Source organism: Camelus ferus, chromosome 30, assembly GCF_009834535.1.
Source record: "Camelus ferus isolate YT-003-E chromosome 30, BCGSAC_Cfer_1.0, whole genome shotgun sequence".
Classification (NCBI taxonomy): Eukaryota; Metazoa; Chordata; class Mammalia; order Artiodactyla; family Camelidae; genus Camelus; species Camelus ferus.
Genome location: NC_045725.1, coordinates 13,622,622 through 13,640,219, shown reverse-complemented (window position 1 = coordinate 13,640,219; position 17,598 = coordinate 13,622,622). Strand labels below are relative to the sequence as shown.

The 17,598-nt window shown below is 48.3% G+C and overlaps 1 protein-coding gene across 1 annotated transcript in view; it reads left to right on the top strand.

The window, feature by feature from the left end:
• Positions 1–331: 331 nt before the first annotated feature.
• Positions 332–17,598, top strand: part of LOXHD1 (lipoxygenase homology domains 1) — a 152,647-nt gene continuing 135,380 nt past the window's right edge. Inside the window, 4 exon segments of the mRNA XM_032470447.1 lie at positions 332–508; positions 7,359–7,473; positions 14,039–14,119; positions 16,005–16,189. Coding sequence (XP_032326338.1) covers positions 379–508; positions 7,359–7,473; positions 14,039–14,119; positions 16,005–16,189 — 511 coding nt within the window. The 5' untranslated portion in view covers positions 332–378.

Sequence of the window (17,598 nt, the reverse complement as noted above, 5' to 3'; positions counted from 1 at the left end):
GGAAACAGATGCCAAAGGCTCAATGTCACCTGATTCTCTATGAAGGGAGCAGGTGGGTGGGTGGGGAGGGGCGGGGTAGAGGACAGCCTGTTCTCAGTCCCCATAAATAAGTCACGAGGCCCAAGGAGAACCCCAGGGCAGGTGCAGAGGAGGTGGTGGGCGAGAAGGTGCCAGAGAAAGGCACCAGGGACAGGTGGGGAGGTTCTGCTCAGGGGCCAGCGAGGAGAGGGAAGCAGGGCAGCGCTGTGGGCGCGTGTGGGCGCTGGCCCACCCCGACGTGTGCACAGGAGCTCAGGGGGAGCTGGGCCGCAGGTCCGCGGAGGTGCGCGGAGGTGGGCACGGTGAGCCAGTGAGTGACGGGAAGGGGCAGCCGGCAAAATGATGCCCCAGAAGAAAAAGAGGAGAAAGAAAGACATCAACTTCCTGGCCCTGTATGAGGAGGAGCTGCTGAACTATGCCTCGGAGGACGACGAGGGGGAGCTGGAGCATGAGTACTACAAGGCCAGAGGTGTGCGGGGCCTGGCCTGCGGGGTGGGGCCGGGGGGGCATGGGCAGGGGCAGAAGATCCTGTCTCTTGCTTTGAGGGAGGAATTTTAGGTTCCCACCTAACCCTTTTCTCGTGGGTTTTCTGTTGTGTCCGTACTACATCCTCCTGGGGTCACTGTGCCCAGGGTCACAGGGCCTTAGTGGCACAGAGTCAGCTGGACCCACAGTGCCACACTCTCCAGGTCCTACACATCCCAGGAGCCACGTTCCAGCCTGGTCTCTGTGGTGGGGGACGCCTCAGGCTGCGAAGGGGCTTGTGGGGGGAGACCTGGACCCTCACTGTGTGCCCAACCGGGGCTGGGGGCTGCTGCCCACGATGGCTGGTGGAAATGGGGTCCCAGGGCTTTGCAAGATGATGCTGTGGCCCCCGTGGGGGGGGGGCAGTTGGTGCTTTGGACCCAGAGCCCTGTCCTTTGAGTCTCACCTTCCTCTGAGGTGTATGGGAGCTGCTTTGAAATGCTCCACCTTCTCGCCAGGTAAACCACAGAAAGGGCGAACTGGGGTCCTGGGAGGCAGTTTTGACTTGCAGAGGGTGTTTGCTTGTTTTGATGGCTTTTTTTTTTTATTTATTTGTTTCCTTTTTTGCTTTTACAATTAAAAAAAATGTATTTGATTGTGAATGCCTATAGGCAGCGGGCTTTATCACTCAGAGGTCTGTTTTACTCATCAGCGCTGCCTGCCTGGTCCCTGATAGGGTTTAAATTCTCAGCGCTTCCTCTAACTGGCTTCCTGTAAGCACCATATTCACCCACTCATTCCCCAAACGTGAGATGAATGTCCATGGGCCAGTCACCCACCTTAATTCCCAGCCACGGGGAGTTCCTTGATTAAATCTGATTTTTCGTGGTTCCATTGCTTCATGAGCGTCTGGTGAGTTGGGCTTGTCGCCTAAGCCACACTGAACTCCTTGAGGGTGGGGCCTCCTTTATTTGTCCCCACACCTCACCCAGCTCCCAGCACAGACCCAGGCTCAGAGAAGGCGGCCACTGCCGTGGCACCATGAAGGCAGTGGCTCTGCAGAGGCCCCTTTCCCAGCACGGTGTCCCAGGCGCCTCCTGGGGTGGAGGTGGGAGTGGGGGGAGGAAGGAGGGGCATTGCCACCTCTTCTCAGCACGCATGCTCCGAGCTCTGTCAGGTGGGGGAGGGGCATTGAGTCTAGACATGGGGTCAGCACCCATGACAAATACGCTCCACTTTGGGGTGATTCTCCCCAGCCCACAGGGCTGCTGATGGAACATTCTAGAACCTCTCATAGCTGCCAGCCCTTCTACCTCTGTTCATGGGCTCTGCCCGCCTCAGTGTGACTGTATGTCACCATATAGTCTTCTTTGCACCCTTCTCAGAGCCTTTTCACTTCCATTCTCACTTTTAATCCTGAAGATCCCTGGAAACAGTCAAGGCAGGTGAGGTTAGTCTCAGATGAAGGACTGAGGCTCTGGGAAGGTCACAAGTAGGAGGGACAAGAGCTTCACCTGTCCGTTCCCAGGACAAGTCCCCACTTCATGTCACGATGCTGCCCATTAGCACATTGTATGTCGGGCACCAGGCACCTCGCCGAGCACTTTACTCAGTATGAACCAGTTTAACCTTCACAACAACCCAATGGGTTGGGGTCTCAACATCTTCTTTCTCAGGTGAGGAAACTGAGGCACAGTGAAGTTAAGTAATGTGTGCAGGATCACAAAGCTGTTAACTAGCAGCGTTAGTCTGGGCTGGCTGGTCCTCGCTCTTGTACTGTCCAATCATGACTGTGCTAAAATTAGCTGGAGAAGAGCAAGCCGAGGTGGGCGCCACGCTGACATTTCTAAGGGACACGGACCCGCTGACTGTGCAGTCAGCTGCAGACTGGGCGGTAAATGTGGATGCTGTGGCCAGTCGTCCCATGCTGAGCTTCACTGCACCGTCACTGTTACCCTCCCAGTTCTACAACAGTGTGTCTCCTGCTCCCTCTGATCCCTGGGTTCTTGCATTACATGGAGAATCTTGGTGAATGTGATGGGGAGAAGAAGAGGGAAGAGGAGAAAAGTCTAGATTTTCTTCTCTGTTCCTCAGGTCACCTCCTGGCTACACTGGAGTTTGCCAACAGCCCGAGGGAGGAGAGAGGCTCTCTTGATACTCTGAGGCTAGGCTGAGCCTGGGGCACTGGTCTATCTCCTGACTAACACAAGGTCCATGAAAGGAAGATAGTGACTCCCACCAGAATCTGGGCTCCAAAAGGACCTCAGAGGCCATCCTGCATAAGCTTCTATCCCTGGAGACCTTTCCTCTCCTACATCCCAGACAGGGCATTGTCCAGCATCTGTTGGAACACAATTTCCCAAGCCAGCTTCCTTGGGGATGTTGTCAATGGAGATGATGGCAGCGGTGATGATGATGATAATGGTGCTGATGATGACAACAGTGGAGAGGATGGTGGTGACGATGATGGTGGTGATGATGGTAACAGTCCACCTCTTACGGAACGCATGTATTTCATCCAACTGTGAGAGTGTCTGTAAGATGAATTCCCAGAAGTGAAAATGCTAAGTCAATGAGTATGAAAGTTGAAAACTTTGCTTTATTTAATTTAACCCTTAACCCATCAAGGAAGAAATTATTTCTACTTCAGCGATGAGGAAAATGAAACTCAGTAAGAAATTTAGCTGAAATCATGCAGCCAGTGATAGTAGAATTGAGATTCAAATCCTGGTCAATTTATTTCCATAGTCCATATCCATTTCATTGATTGTTTTATTCATTCATTTATTTTCTCATTCATCCGTATAATTATTGAGCCTCTCCTATTTGTCATGCTCTGTGCTGGGAGCAACCCTGGTTATTGTTAACAATTCTTTGTGCTGACCAGGGGATTTTATTAGTTGGGACACTCCAAACCAAATTTTGTGTCTTCTGTGAGATATTTGTCTTCCATAAGATAGTTCTTCAGCTATCTGAACTTCTTAAATTAAAATTTTAGCATTGAGGAAATATATATATGTGTGTGCAGCACAAAACTCATAAAGGTACAGTGTGATGACTTTTTACATATATGCATGCTAGCATAACCACCTTTCAGAACAGGGCACAAAGCATTTCTAACCTCCAGAAAATTCCTTCGCTCTCCTTCCCAGAGGTAATAGCTCTCCTGATTCTATCACTGTACATCAGTTTTTTTATTCTTGAACTTCATATAAATGGGCTAACTGCCATATATAGGCTTTTCTCGTGTGTCTAGCTTCTCTTTCACTCAACGTTATATCTGAGAGATTTATCCATGTTGTGACACGTTATATACTTTGTTCTTTTTTTTAATTTGTTACTACTGCATTTTATAAATATATCACCATTTATTTAACTATTCTTTTGTTGATGGACTTTGGGGTTATTTCTGGCTTTTAGTTACTATGAATAAAGCTGCTACAGATCTGTGCACATCTTTGGATGGTCACACGTACTCATTTCTCCTGGATTTATAATTTATAATTAGAAGTAGAAGCACTGAGTCACAGGGTGGGCTTGTGTCTAATTATCAGTGCTTGTACAAATTTATACTCCCACCAGCAATGTTTGTGAGCGTCAGTGGCTCCACATTCTTGCCAGTGCTTAGTATTTGTCAGTCTTTTTAATTTTAGCCATTCTGGGGGGTGTATAGTAGGGTCTCACTGTAATTTTAGTTCGCATTTCCCTTGTGAAGAGTGATGAAGAGCCTTTTTCCATGTTTATTGGCCATTTGGAGATCCTCTTTGATGACATGCCTATTTGAGTCTTTTGTCCATTTTGCAACTTCATTGAAATATAATCTACAAGAAAATGAATCCACTTTAAATGTGCTCTTTGATGAGTATTGCCAGATGTGTACATCTGTGTAACCACTAGCACCGTGTATATAGAGAGCATTTAAATTATCCCTCAAAAGTTCCGTGTGAGGGGAGAGGATGGAGCGCAGTGGTAGAGTGTGTGCTTTGGCATGCACGAGGTCCTGGGTTCAATCTCCAGTACCTCCATGAAAATAATATAATAAACAGAATTACCTCCCCCTAAAAAAATTTAAAAAAAGAAGTTCTGTTTGCCCTTTCCGAGTCAATTTCCCCTAACTCCAACCTTAGGCAACCATGTTCCGCTTTCTGTTACAATAGATTAAATTTCATATACCTGGCATTTGTGTCTGACTTCTTTTGCTCAGCAGAATGGGCTTGAGACTTACCCGTCTTATGTGTGTCATCTGTTCATTCCTTTTTGTCACCGAGCTGTATTCCATCGCATGGCTATACCACACTTCGTTTATCCATTCACCTGTTGATGGGCATTTAGGTTTTTTCCAGTTCAAGGCTATTGTGAATACAGCTTCTGTGAACATTGGTGTGCAGGTCTTTGTGTGGCTATGTTCTTCCTTCTCTTGGGTAAATACCCAAAAGTGGAATTTCTGGGTCATATGGTAAATGTATATTTATCTTTAAAACAAATTGTTGTCCATTAAAACAATTGTGTGGTCCTTCTTTCTTAGTGATTTGCATGGATTCTTTACATCTTCTGGGTAAGTCTTTTGTTGGATACAGGACAGGCAGACCTTGGCGATATTGTGCATTTGGTTCCAGAGCACTGCAATGAAACAAATATTGCAATAAAAAGTAAAATTCGAGTCACACGAACTTTTTGGTTTCCCAGTGCCTGTAAAAATTATGTTTACCACTATACTGTAGTCTATTAAGCGTACAATAGCATTATATCTAAAAAAGTGTACGTATCTTAATTTAAAAATACATTATTGCTAAAAAAATACTATTATCTGAGTCTTTGGCAAGTCATAATCTTCTTTTGCAATAGTAACATCAAAGATTACTGATCACAGATCATCATAACAAATATAATAATAATGAAAAAGTTTGAAATGTGAGAAGTACCCAAATCTGACACAGAGACAAGAGTGAGCAAATGCTCTTGGAAAAATGGTGCTGACAGACTTGCTCAATGCAGGGTTGCCACAAACCTTCAATTTGTAAAAAACACAGCGTCTGTGAAGCACAATAAAGCAAAGGATGATAAAACAAGGTATGCTTGTATGTACATTTCAAATATCTTCTAGTCTTTGGCTTGCCTTTTCATTCTCATGGTGGTCTTAATTTTAATTAAAGCCTAGTTTATCATATTTTAATGGTTAGTGTCCTATTTAAGAAGTAGCCATGTACCCTTGGATCAACTATTGAGGTAGTTTCTTCATCCCTCTCCTGTACTCCAGACTTCTTTTCTCTAAACCAAGTATCTCTGTGTCTTCTCTCATGTGATGTATAATTCTAGAATTTCCACCATGCTGGTCATCTTCCTGTGGACACTTGGTTTGGAAATGTCTTTGTATATGTGCAAACTGTACGGGCAACACTTCACGTCCTGGAATTATCTCAGGGAGGGCTCTAGGAGTTATCTGAAGGTCAGAAAGCCCTGTGGTGTAGACTGAGAAGAATTAAGGCTTTGATTATCATGAGAGACAGGGAGTCGCACAAATATCCTGCTTCCTTTTTCCCTCTTGAAGGGAAATTTATCAGAACCAGGGACATTAAAAAAAAAGACATCAAGAGCACACAGAACAAGCTTCAGAAAACAGTATGGAGATTCCTCAAAGAATTAAAAATAAACCCACCATATGATCCAGCAATCCCACTCTTGGGAATATATCTGGAGGGAACTCTAATTCAAAAAAATACATAGACCCCAATATTTATAGAAACACTAATTACAATAGCTAAGACATGGAAACAATCTAAATGTCTATCAACAGATGACTGGATAAAGAAGTTGTGGTATATTTATACAGTGGAATACTACTCAGCCATAAAAAGAATTAAATAATGCCATTTGCAGCAACATGGATGGACTTTGAGATTGCCATTCTAAGTGATGTAAGCCAGAAAGAGGAAGAAAAATACCATATGATATCACTCACATGTGGAATCTAAAAAAAGAGGACACTAATGAACTCATCTACAAAAGAAACCGAGTTGCAGACATAGTAAACAATCTTATGGTTACCAGGGGAAAGAGGGTGGGAAGAGATAAATTTGCGAGTTTGAGATTTGCAAATGTTAGCCACTATATATAAAAATAGATTAAAAACCCAAATTTCTTCTATATAGCACAGGGAACTATATTCAATATTTTGTAATAACCTTTGATGAAAAAGAATATGAAAACAAATATATGTATGTATATGCATGACTGGGACATTGTGTTGTGCACCAGAAATGGACACATTGTAACTGACTGTACTTCAGTTAAAAAAAAAAAAAAAAGAGCAAGCTTCAAGGGGACAAAGGGAGGGAAATCAGTGCCCCTGCCAAAAAGGGACTCACTGGCAAAGCTCTGCATCCCCAGCTGTAGGATGGCTTAGCCTGAATGGTTGCCATGGCAATGTCCTGGAGGTCACGGGAAGTGAGGGCTGCAAAGCAGCATTGTGTAGAGGGCAGAGAGGAAGATGAGAGTCAGGGGCAGGCTCTGAAGAAGGTCTTGTCTGGGACGGCATCCGTGTGCTGTGCTGGAAAGATCACAGGCAGTCATCGGGAGGCCTTGGGCTGTGCTCTGGTGTTGACATTGTGTAGAGTGTGACCTGGGCTTGTCCCCTCGCCTGCAGGTTCCTCACCTGTAACGTGAGTGTGCAGCGTTAAGTGGGAGATGTTGGTCTCACAGCAGGACTTGTGGGTCTGAGCCTTGTTCAGAGGCTTGTGGGTTGCTGCAGGGGTTCGTAGAGTCCTTTGCGGCTGGGCATCCCCTGTGGAGCCAGCAGGAGCTCTGGCTTCCCCAAGCCCATAGAGGACTCTAGCTTTCCTTCTTTCCTCCTCCAGTGTACGAGGTGGTCACAGCCACGGGCAATGTTCGTGGTGCAGGGACAGATGCCAACGTCTTCATCACCATTTTTGGAGAGAATGGGCTCTCTCCCAAGCTCCATCTTACCAGCAAGTGAGTACCAGCTCAGCCTTGGTGGGGTCCTGGCTGTTAGTCGGGGTTGATACCGTTCTGGATCCTATGGGAGAAGACACGTGTGTCCACAGGCCTTGCTGACCCCAGACCACGTGGCAGCCAGGTCTCTCGCAGTGATTTTCTGCCAACCTCCCTTAGCTCCTCTCTTAATGTTTTGTGGACAGTAATGCCTCCTTTGGATCTCAGATTTCCCAAGAATTCAGAGATGTCCCTTGAGATGGGAGAATAAACACTCAGGATCAAGAAATGTGGTCTAGGGCCAGCTTTACCATTTAGTTGCCATATACCTTTGACCCAGTCTCTTTGCATCCAGGGCCTTGGCTTCCTCATATGTCACCTGGAAGTGATAAACCTGAACTAATGGAGCTTTTGGGAAGAGGAGACAAGCTCAAGCATGTGAGGGAGCCCTGAGCTTAAACGCTCTGCACCCACGTCCTACCCGGGGACTGACATCACGTGGAACCTGCCTGCCCGCTAACACACACTCAAGCCAGTGCGTGTGTTTGTGTAGATGTGCGTGTGTGTGTGTGTGCTTGTGTCCCCTGTTGCACTGTGACCACTGAGAGCAGACGCTGCTTTCTCTTCTTTTCCACCCTCTGCCCGCATCACCAGGTGCGCACACAGTTACCACACACAGCAGCAAAGCAGCGGGACCAGACATCCGGGGGCCTCACTGGGGGTCTGGGCCGCTGGTTTTCACTCTGCGATGAATGAAACGGGATTGACCAGTTGGTTCCGGCTCCCACCCCCGTACCCTCCCTTCTTTCCTTTCTTCCTCTGCAGCAATTCAACTTATGGTTATCTCGGCCCCTGAGTTTCTGAATCAGATTCTATTTGCACCAAGGATTCTTTCTGCAGCCAAAGAAAATTTGAAAACCACTAAATCTCTTCCAGACTGTTCATGAGGAAACTGGGGCCAAGAGAGGAGTGGCGAGCAGCTCCGAATCATGGAGCTTTTGATGGGAAAGCTGGTCCTCTAGCCACAGGGTCTTGATGCAGACATTTCCTGGAGCACATGACTGCGTGGCCCTGGAGGGTGTGCGGGAGACTGCCCCATGGGCCTCTGGGGTGTATGGCCTGGCACCTCCAGGGCTGGCAGAGGAAGCGGTAGAAAGATGGGGTCCCCAGGCCAATAGCGCCACAAACTCTGCAGACTGACCAGGCTCAGTGGAGCTCGTTTCCCCGAATGCAGTCTCTGGTGTAAATGCCGCAGCGACGAGGCCGGTGTAACGTCCTGTTCTGTCCATTTCTGCAGCACAGGGTACCCGCCTTCTCGTGCTGCTCACACTGCAGAGTGCCTGGCTTGTGGAAGTCCTTTCCTCCAGTGATGTGGGCACGGTAAAGAGAATACATGAAATAGCCATCCTCTTTGCCATGTGTCCTCCCCAGAGGGCACCCCTGCAGGGAGAAGCCACTAGACCCCTGGGAGCTGGCCAGTTGGTTTCCAGAGTCCTCAGTCTGTCTTTTTTTTTTTTTTTTAAACAAAAAGAACCATTTCTCCTTTCGTGGTGGTTCCTCACTGTCTTTCCTTCTCTCATGCGTCTAATAGCTTCAGACTCTCCCCGTCACCTTTTTCCTTTGTCAAGACACCCTCTGAGGAAGGTCCCCAGAGTCAGCTTTTATAACTCCATGTAAAGGTTTGTCACTGAGTCCCCTTTTCCTGGGAGTGTGAGTTCCAACCTTCCTTCTCAGTGGGAAGGAAAGACTGCATCATGGTAGAGGGGTCTCAGGCATGAAGGAGCGGGCAGGGCCGGGAGGTCTCCAGGCAGGGCTGAAACCACGCGAAGCAGCCAGCTTCTCTGAGCTAGCTTTGCATATAGGAACCAACGTCTCCCCAGTTCCTCTGTGCGTCTGCTGGTAGGGGTCTATCTTGTATCTGTGCCTTGCTCCAGGCTGGGCAGCAGGGGCACAGGTCTGGCCAGGACCCCAATCCTGCTGGCCAGAGGGCTCTGCCTGCAGGAGCACATGGGGAGGGCTGGTTGCAGGTTTGCAGGCACTTTTTGCAGCATCAACTGGATGTCCTGGAGAGGCTGGAGAGGTGATGCATGGAGAGATGCCCTGTGGAACCAGAAGATGAAGGGAGGTCTGCTCTGGGCCTCTAGCATCTCTTCTGGTTCTTTGCAGATAGAGCTTATTAAATGACTTGGTATCAGTGTAGCTAGAATAGGACTTCAGAGGGAAGGACATGTAATCTTGGACCTTAAGTGGTGGAAAGGACTCCGGTAAGGGAGGGGCAGAAAGAAGGTACTTTAGGTGAAGGGAAATGGCTTGAGGCCACAATGGGCACTGCAGCCTAAGGGAACTGGGAGGGGACCTGCCAGCTGCATGGAGGGGCAGAGAGGAAGAAGGTGGGAAAGGCAGGGGAGGACCACTCTGTAGAAGGTCTTGCTTGAAAGCCGGTCAGTGGCAGCTCGACATACTATGCAGCCAGGAAGGATCAACCTGAAGGTGGCGAGCAGGATAAACAGGGCAGGTGAGGACCAGAGTCTGGCTGCTGGAAGACCAGACAAATTGTCTACCAAGAGAATTGCATACACACAGTCCTCACCATCCGAGACCCTTCCAGTTTAAGATGGAGACCTCGGGTCTGGGAAGGGAGTGTTGCTTTTCGAGAAAGTCCAGGTTGCCTGCGGAACCCAGGTGCAGGTGTCTGCGGGGGTCCCCGTGCTCTGTGGGATTTAGATGCAGTTAGTCCAGAAGTGGTCCCTGGGGTCTGGCTCAGAATGCCCACTGCTCTGGAAACCTCCTCTCCTCTCGCTGTCTGCTGCTGTTCCCTCTTCGTCACATTGTGTCACCCCAGACCCACACCCACACCCATGTGTCACCTGGAATTTAGCTCTTTTTCCTTGTTTGAGATCCACAGACACACGCACCTACATGCATGCGCACACACACTCACACGTGCACACACGTGCAAACTGCATCAGACGTCAGATAGCTCAGGGCATCAGAGAGAATTCACATGAAAGCAGGACAAGTTTAAAATGGAATATTAACTAGATGCCCCTCCTGCCCCACCAGTCTTAAAATTAAGCAACCACCCTTCTTGGAATTTCTCCCTGACCCCTTTCTCCGCATTGTTTGGCTAAGTCTCTCACCCCACCTTTCTCTCCTGCCTCTCCCACGTCCTCGTTCCTCCCTCTCCCACGTCCTCGTTCCTCCCTCTCCCCTTAGTTCCCCTCTTCCTTGTGTCTTATCTCCTCTGCCTCAGGTTTTCCCCTTCTACTCCCATGGGACTTTTCAGGATTTATTTTCCCCTCTAATACAAAAATAATTCCTCTTGCAAGAAAACCTTCAGTGCCTGATGTTAAAAAAGCTGATTGTTCTCACCCTCACGGTCTGGAGTCTACACTCCTCGGTACCATCAGACCCTCTCTTAGGCAGCTAAGAATGTGACATATTCACTTCGATTTCCCAATCAGCTGACCTCTGCCCCGCCCCCCACACCAGTCACATGCCAACAGCCTTGGACTCCAGGGGAAGCCCCCTTCCTGGCTACCCAGGGCCACGCCCACACTGAGCCACACGTTCAGGATATGGCAAAAGGATGGGATCTCATGTATGTTCTGGAACACGGTCCTCCTGATGAGAATTCACCATCTAAGAGTGTCGGAGAATCCTGGGATTTTAGCCTACTGGCTCTGCCTGGCTGGTGGCTAAAATGCCCTGTGCAGCCTGGAAAGGCTCTCGTGGGTGGGGTCCCGGTGGGGTCCCCTTGGGGTGGCAGGCGTGGGCAGGGGGCGATGTACTGCACTGGGTTTTGAGGATCGAGCAGGAGCTGTGGAAAACCTGCAGGCTTCTACAGAGACATGTGAAGTAGTTTCCTTTGACCACCAACCCTCTGTCCTTTGCTGATTCCACCCCACGTCCAGTCAGGTTTCTGACACCCACCGGCATGTGCATTCTGACCTTCCAGAAGGGGGGATTTTGGAGTCTGATCACTGAGTGGGGTGGGGTTAGGGTTCATCTGGGATTGTCCTGGCCCCTCCCTGAGAGGAGGGAGTCAGTATAGTCCTGTCTCTGCAGTCCTTGGCTTTCTCCCCTCTGAAGAGAGACCCCTGAGGTGCAGAAGGCCCTGCTCTTGTCTGCCAAGACGTTGGTCTCCATCCTGTAAACACTGCAGACAATCGCGTCACATCCTGGATGCTCCAGTGTGGTCCTGAGACAGCACGGAGCGTGCCCTCTGCCCATCCTGGTGGATCCTTCTCTCCTGGTTTCCCTTTTTCCCATTTCTCTTTAAAAATTTTGTTTTTAAGTGACTGTTGTAGAGCAGCATGGTTGGTTACTTAACAAACACTCTGGAAAGTACGAATCCACATTCCACCTGGTTGTGCGCACGGGGCCTTTCTGAAGGCATGGGGTTCCCCTTGCTGAATGCAGCTGTTGGAGCCGGAACTCTTGTCAGAGCAGCCCAGAAAGCCAGCTGATTTCCTTCCAAATCACACCTTGTCTTTTCCTTTCCAAATCACCCTCCTCTTCCCCTACGCGTTGGTGTTGGTTATTTCCCTAAATTCCACGCCCCCACCCCCCGGCAGATGAAGCCGGGATCCTCAAACTCATTCCAAAGGAGTCACCACAGGCAGCTGCCGGATGGAGTGGGGGCTGCTGAAATAGGGGACTGTGATTTTTCTCATCATTACAAAAACAAAATGTGCTCCCTTCAGAAAACTTAAAAAAAAAAAAAAGGAAAAAGAAAAAGAGATACAGACAAGAATAAATAACCAGCATTTCATTATAGTCTTACCACGCAGACATGATGTCTTTGTATACATCCTTTGGCTCCTTACTGTTAAATGAAGTTGGCATCCTGTTTGTATTGGTTATTCTGTTTGTACATTCTCTTTTTAAGCTGCTTTTTGTTTCAAGCCTAGTTCATAAATCTGTTTCTGTTTCACTAAATATTCTTTCATAATAAGATTTTTAATGGCTGCATAATATTCCGCCATATATCTTCCCAGGGTAACTGTTTTTTAGGATATGTATATGATGTATTTATATGATGTTGAGTCTATTCTAAAAATCCATTTCCTTGTCTCATATACTGAAAGACAAAATACCTCTTATTCATTTCCTTATTTCCCATTCATGCAATCCTGATGCACAGAATGGACGTCCACGTGTTTTCCAAGCAATTAACAACTTCTTCGACTTTGAAACAGAATGCGGACCACGTTGTTACTCATGTTGGAAATGAGATTCTGACTGGTTCTTGCAGCCAGCCTGGGGGGCGGGCCCTTCCTCTCCAGCCAAACCCAGGAGTTCCCACCCCTCTCTCCTCTTTCTCCTCTGTGCTTGGACTTCACCCTGTGGGCAGGTTGAGGGGCCCTTGTCCCTGACCCGCTGCTTCAGTGTACCTTTTCACCTGATGTCATGAGCTCTGCACTGCTCTAGAAGGGCCCTGGGCCCCATGTCTCATGATGAGCCCCCATAAGGAAACTTCTCCCCAGGGCAGACTGTTTGCCAAAGTGGGTCCATTTGCAGAATCACAGCTTCTGGGTCTGTAGAATCTTAAAAGCCTTCTGTTACTGAAGAATCTGAGCCTTGTTGCCTTGGGAAGAAGGCCCCTCATCTCCTTCTTTATTTTGAAACACATGATGTCCAATAAATAGACATGTCTTCTGTGTTTTTCTTTTTCCCTGGGCTGTGTGCTGAGAGCCCTGGCCGGGGGCATGGAGGGGGGTCTACGGCTCAGCCTGGTGAGCACTTCATCGTGGGGTTAGGAAGAGCTGTGAGCAGCCCTGGGCTTGCGTGGCCAGTGTCCTGGCCCACACAGAGGACAGAGCAGACGTCCACATGAGATTCAGGCTTCCACTCACGGAGGACTCCATGCTCCAGGCTTTCTGTGTCTAAGCTGATGGATTCTAAGTTGCTCCTGAGTCTGGACTTGCTTGAGCACCTCAGGTGTACTTGCTTCTGTTTGCACCATCTGTGGGATGCCAGATATGCATTCCCTCACTGCCCCCACCTCCTTGGTTGCTGGTTTGGGTTGAGTGTTTCTTTTCTTGTTGGAGTGGCAGGACCACGGACCACCACCCAAGGTTTGCATCCACTTGGGGCTGCCATTGCACCTCTCCCCAGCAAGAGCAATGGCAAGTGAGGAGGAGAGGCCAGCTGGCCTGCAGACCCAAGAGCACCAGGGCATTCATCACACCTTCCTTCCTCCTCCACTCTCCCAGCCCAGAGCCACCACACAGCATTGGATCATGACTTTGGGGAGTCAGGTTCTGGTTCCAGCTCTGCTACCAAGTAGCAATTTACTTGTTTGTAAAATGGGGCTAACGTTATCTGCCAAGCTTGTCTTAATGATGCACAGCAAGGAGCCCATGAGAACCTGGGTATGAAAGCAAGGAATGAATACTAGCCATCCTTGCTTTCCACCTCTCTGAACTACGCCAGAAAAGAATCTAAGAATGGGACTGGCTGCCAGCAGCACCTCCTAGAGTGGGACGGTGGAGGAAGAAGGTGGGATGCCAGCCCTTGGCTCTCCTCCCAGGCCTGGGAGCCAAGTGCTGATCTGTGTTAACTGTGCGCACCTTCACTGTAGGAGCGAGTCTGCCTTTGAGAAAGCTAATGTCGATGTGTTCCGGGTGAGGACCAACAACGTGGGCCTCATCTACAAAATCAGGTGAGAATCCGGCCCCTGACCTGGGTGGGGTGAGATGAAGGCAAGTAGATTAGGCACTGACATCACTATTGACATTTTCTGGGTGTTGATTACTCTCCTGGCATCATCTGAGGGGCGACCAAAGGCCAGATCTTTCTCTCTTACTATGAGTCATGGTGCTCTAAACTTGCCCATTAGAGATTCACTTCTTTGGATTAAGACAATTTGAGATAAATTTTCACACACTTGGGAAATAAGCTCTGAGAAACCCTAGAATGGTGGTTAATGGACTCTGAGTCTAGATTGGCTTGGTTCAGATTTCTGCCCTTTGCCAACCATTTGGTAAATGGTAAAGCCATTTACCAGCTTGGGGGCTTTGGGCAGATTTCATTTCCAAGCCACAGTTTCCTCATCTGCAATAATGGTGCCCAGCTCCTCGGGTTAGTGAGGACTCAATGAATTGGTGCTTAGAGTAGTAACTGACGTACAGGCAGCACCCGGTGAGAGTCAGAGATGCCAGGCCACGTCGCAGGATTCCTGTCGACAGACCCCCCCCCCCCGATCCCGCTCTCTCTCGGGGAGTTTTTGTGCGTGTCTGGGGAGGGATAACTCTACCAGCCTGGTTGCCAGGGAAGAGCCTTCAATTGCCCTCTTTTGCCCCCTTCTTCCTACTACCCACCCCCATTCAAGTTCATGCCCATTTGTCACTATGTCAAATTCATCTACGGTCTGATTGTACCCAGACTAGGGGGCTTGGACAGGAGTCAAATGCTGCCTCCGTTCAGCCCTGGTTTCCCTTCCTCCCACTAGAAAATATAGGACCATGAACTCTCTTTACTGGGGAAAAAGGGACGTTTGTGGGCCCTGGCACTGGTTGTGTGGGGAAGGGGCTTATGAGCAGGGAAGAGGGTGGCAGTGTGTGGGAAAGGCAACACTAAGCTGAGGTCCTACTACGCGCCAGGCTCTGTGCCAGGCAGAGGCACGCATCCTGTGTATATCACGTGTCATCCATCCGCTGGGTGTGTGCTGACTTGAGCTGTACTTGTCCTGTTAAGACTGTAAGGCTTCACGTGATGGGCAGGGACTGGATGCTTGTTGCAAAGTGAGGTTATCTCAGGGTCAAGTTCTTGGGAAGTAACTAGACCTCAGAAAGGAAACTGGGACTGCCAAGGACGAAGAGGACCATAGGAAGTGGGAGAAGTTAATGGGGGCCAGTTTTGAAGAGTCTGGATCTCTGCTGCTCAGTACAGTAGCCCCTGGCCCCACGTGGCTACTGATCACTCGAAATGGGGCTAGTCCAAAGCAGAGGTGCTATGTGTGCAAAAACACACTAGATTTTTGAAAAATTAGTCCAAGATAAAGGATGTAAAATATCCCATTAATAAATGTTTGCATAGTTACCTGTTGGAATGATAAGTGGGCCAAATGAAATTTATTATTAAAATTAATGTCACCAATGTCTTTGCTTCTTTTTCAAGGTAGCTGCTAGAAAACCTAAAATTACCATGTGGCTCGTACGAGAAGCTCACGATATTTCTGTGGGGCAACACCGGCCTGTGTGGCAGTGGGGGGTCCTCTGGGTGGTGAGACTAAGTATGTGGGGGGTCTGGGGGTCCAGGAGAGAAGGGAAGCTCAAAATGGTCCCACTGCAAGCCTTGGCGATCCTAGATTTTTCCGTGGAAGGCAGTATTTCCTGCAGCCAATGTAACAATGCAATAAGCATTAATACGCACATCCACCTTGCAAGGTATCCCCATTTTATAGATGAGAAAACTGAGGTATGAGAGATAAAGTAACAAAAGCAAAGTGATTGAACCTCTCTTTGGAGTAAACATTTGAGTATTTCAGTATGGAAGGGGCGTGTCCTCGCTGCCAGTGACCACGTGGGCGTCTGCTTCTGCCCCAGGATCGAGCACGACAACACAGGCTTGAATGCCAGCTGGTACCTAAACCATGTGATCGTGACCGACATGAAGCGGCCTCACCTCCGTTACTACTTCAACTGCAACAACTGGCTGAGCAAGGTGGAGGGTGACCGCCAGTGGTGCCGTGACCTGCTGGCCAGCTTCAACCCCATGGACATGCCCAGAGGTCAGTGCCCAGGCTAGCCTCCCCGCCCTCCCTCCCTGCCTGCGCTGGGCTCACCCAGGCTTCTGTCTCGTTCTGGGCAGCCCCATTGCCCCTTGCCACCCCTCCAGGGTCTTCCTGTTGGCTAGGGCTCAGGTGAAGCCCCAGTTCTTCCTTGTGACCTTCCCAAGAGCAAGTTCTGGGAGCTCAAGGAAGCGGGAGATGCAAGAGGACCTGGAGGCATGGTAGAGGAACGGGCACAGTCCTGAGCACACCCTGTGCTTTCATCAGCTCTTGTTGAGGAGGAGCATGTATCTACAGAGAGCTCCCTCTGAGTCTAAAGGCATCTTTCCCTGTCTTCCCATCCCCTTTCTTTTCTTCTGATGCCCAAGGAAGGTGAGTTACACATGGTAGGTGTGAATCAGAACCCGCAGCTTCCAGAGCTTCATCAGTGCTGCCCACGACTCCTCCTGATTTTATGAGGAGTGAAACAACTTATTTCAAATGCATCTCTGGTCCAAAGCCTTACATTAAGACATTTTAGATCTACAGGAACAACAGGAGGCAGGGAAACAAAGCACATGAAAACATACACTGTATCCCAGGTCCCATTTGATCACACCTTTGTTCCCTAAAGTTTTGACCTCATTATTGAACATATTTGCCTTTCCCAAAACGGGAACATCACCTGTGGGTACCATCATCATAATACCCTGCTTGGGTAGAGTCATGGTCCATCAAAGGGGAAAGGCTTTCTTTCAATTTCTCTACCTCTGATCTCCCACCTCCCAGCTGACCTTGAACTCTTGTCCCTTTCCTCTGTGGTCCTCATCATAATAACTTGCAACTTCACTGATTCTTTTTTTAAAAAGATATGTTATCAATCTTTTATTACAAAAGCCAAATTTGACCAGTGCAGAAAATTTAGAAGATTCAGACACGCAAACATAAAAAAGAATATCTATAATTCTATCACCTGGAAAAACATCACTGGTGACATTTTTGTGCACTTATTTCTGGTCTTTTCTATGCATATGTAATTTGAAAGAATGGGCTGGAACAACATCCCCTGCTGGAGCATATTTATTTCTATGTCATGGAATGTCACTCAACACCCCGACTTGTCATGGCTGTGTAGCATTCTGGTGTAGGGAGGTGCCATCATTTATTCATTGAATCCTTTGTAGTTGGATGTTGTTATTGTTTCCCCTTTAAATTTTTTTGTTATTATAAATAATACTATTATAAACAATACACCTAAGTCTTCACACAGATTAATGATTCTTTCCTTAAGATAAACTCCTAAGTGGAATTTCTAAGTCAAACAGAGTACATATGGTTGAGGCTTTTGATGGGCATTGTCCAAATTGTCCTGGAAAGGGTCCATCAGTGCTCAGTCCCACCAGCTGTGTAAGAGTGGCCACTTCCCTTGC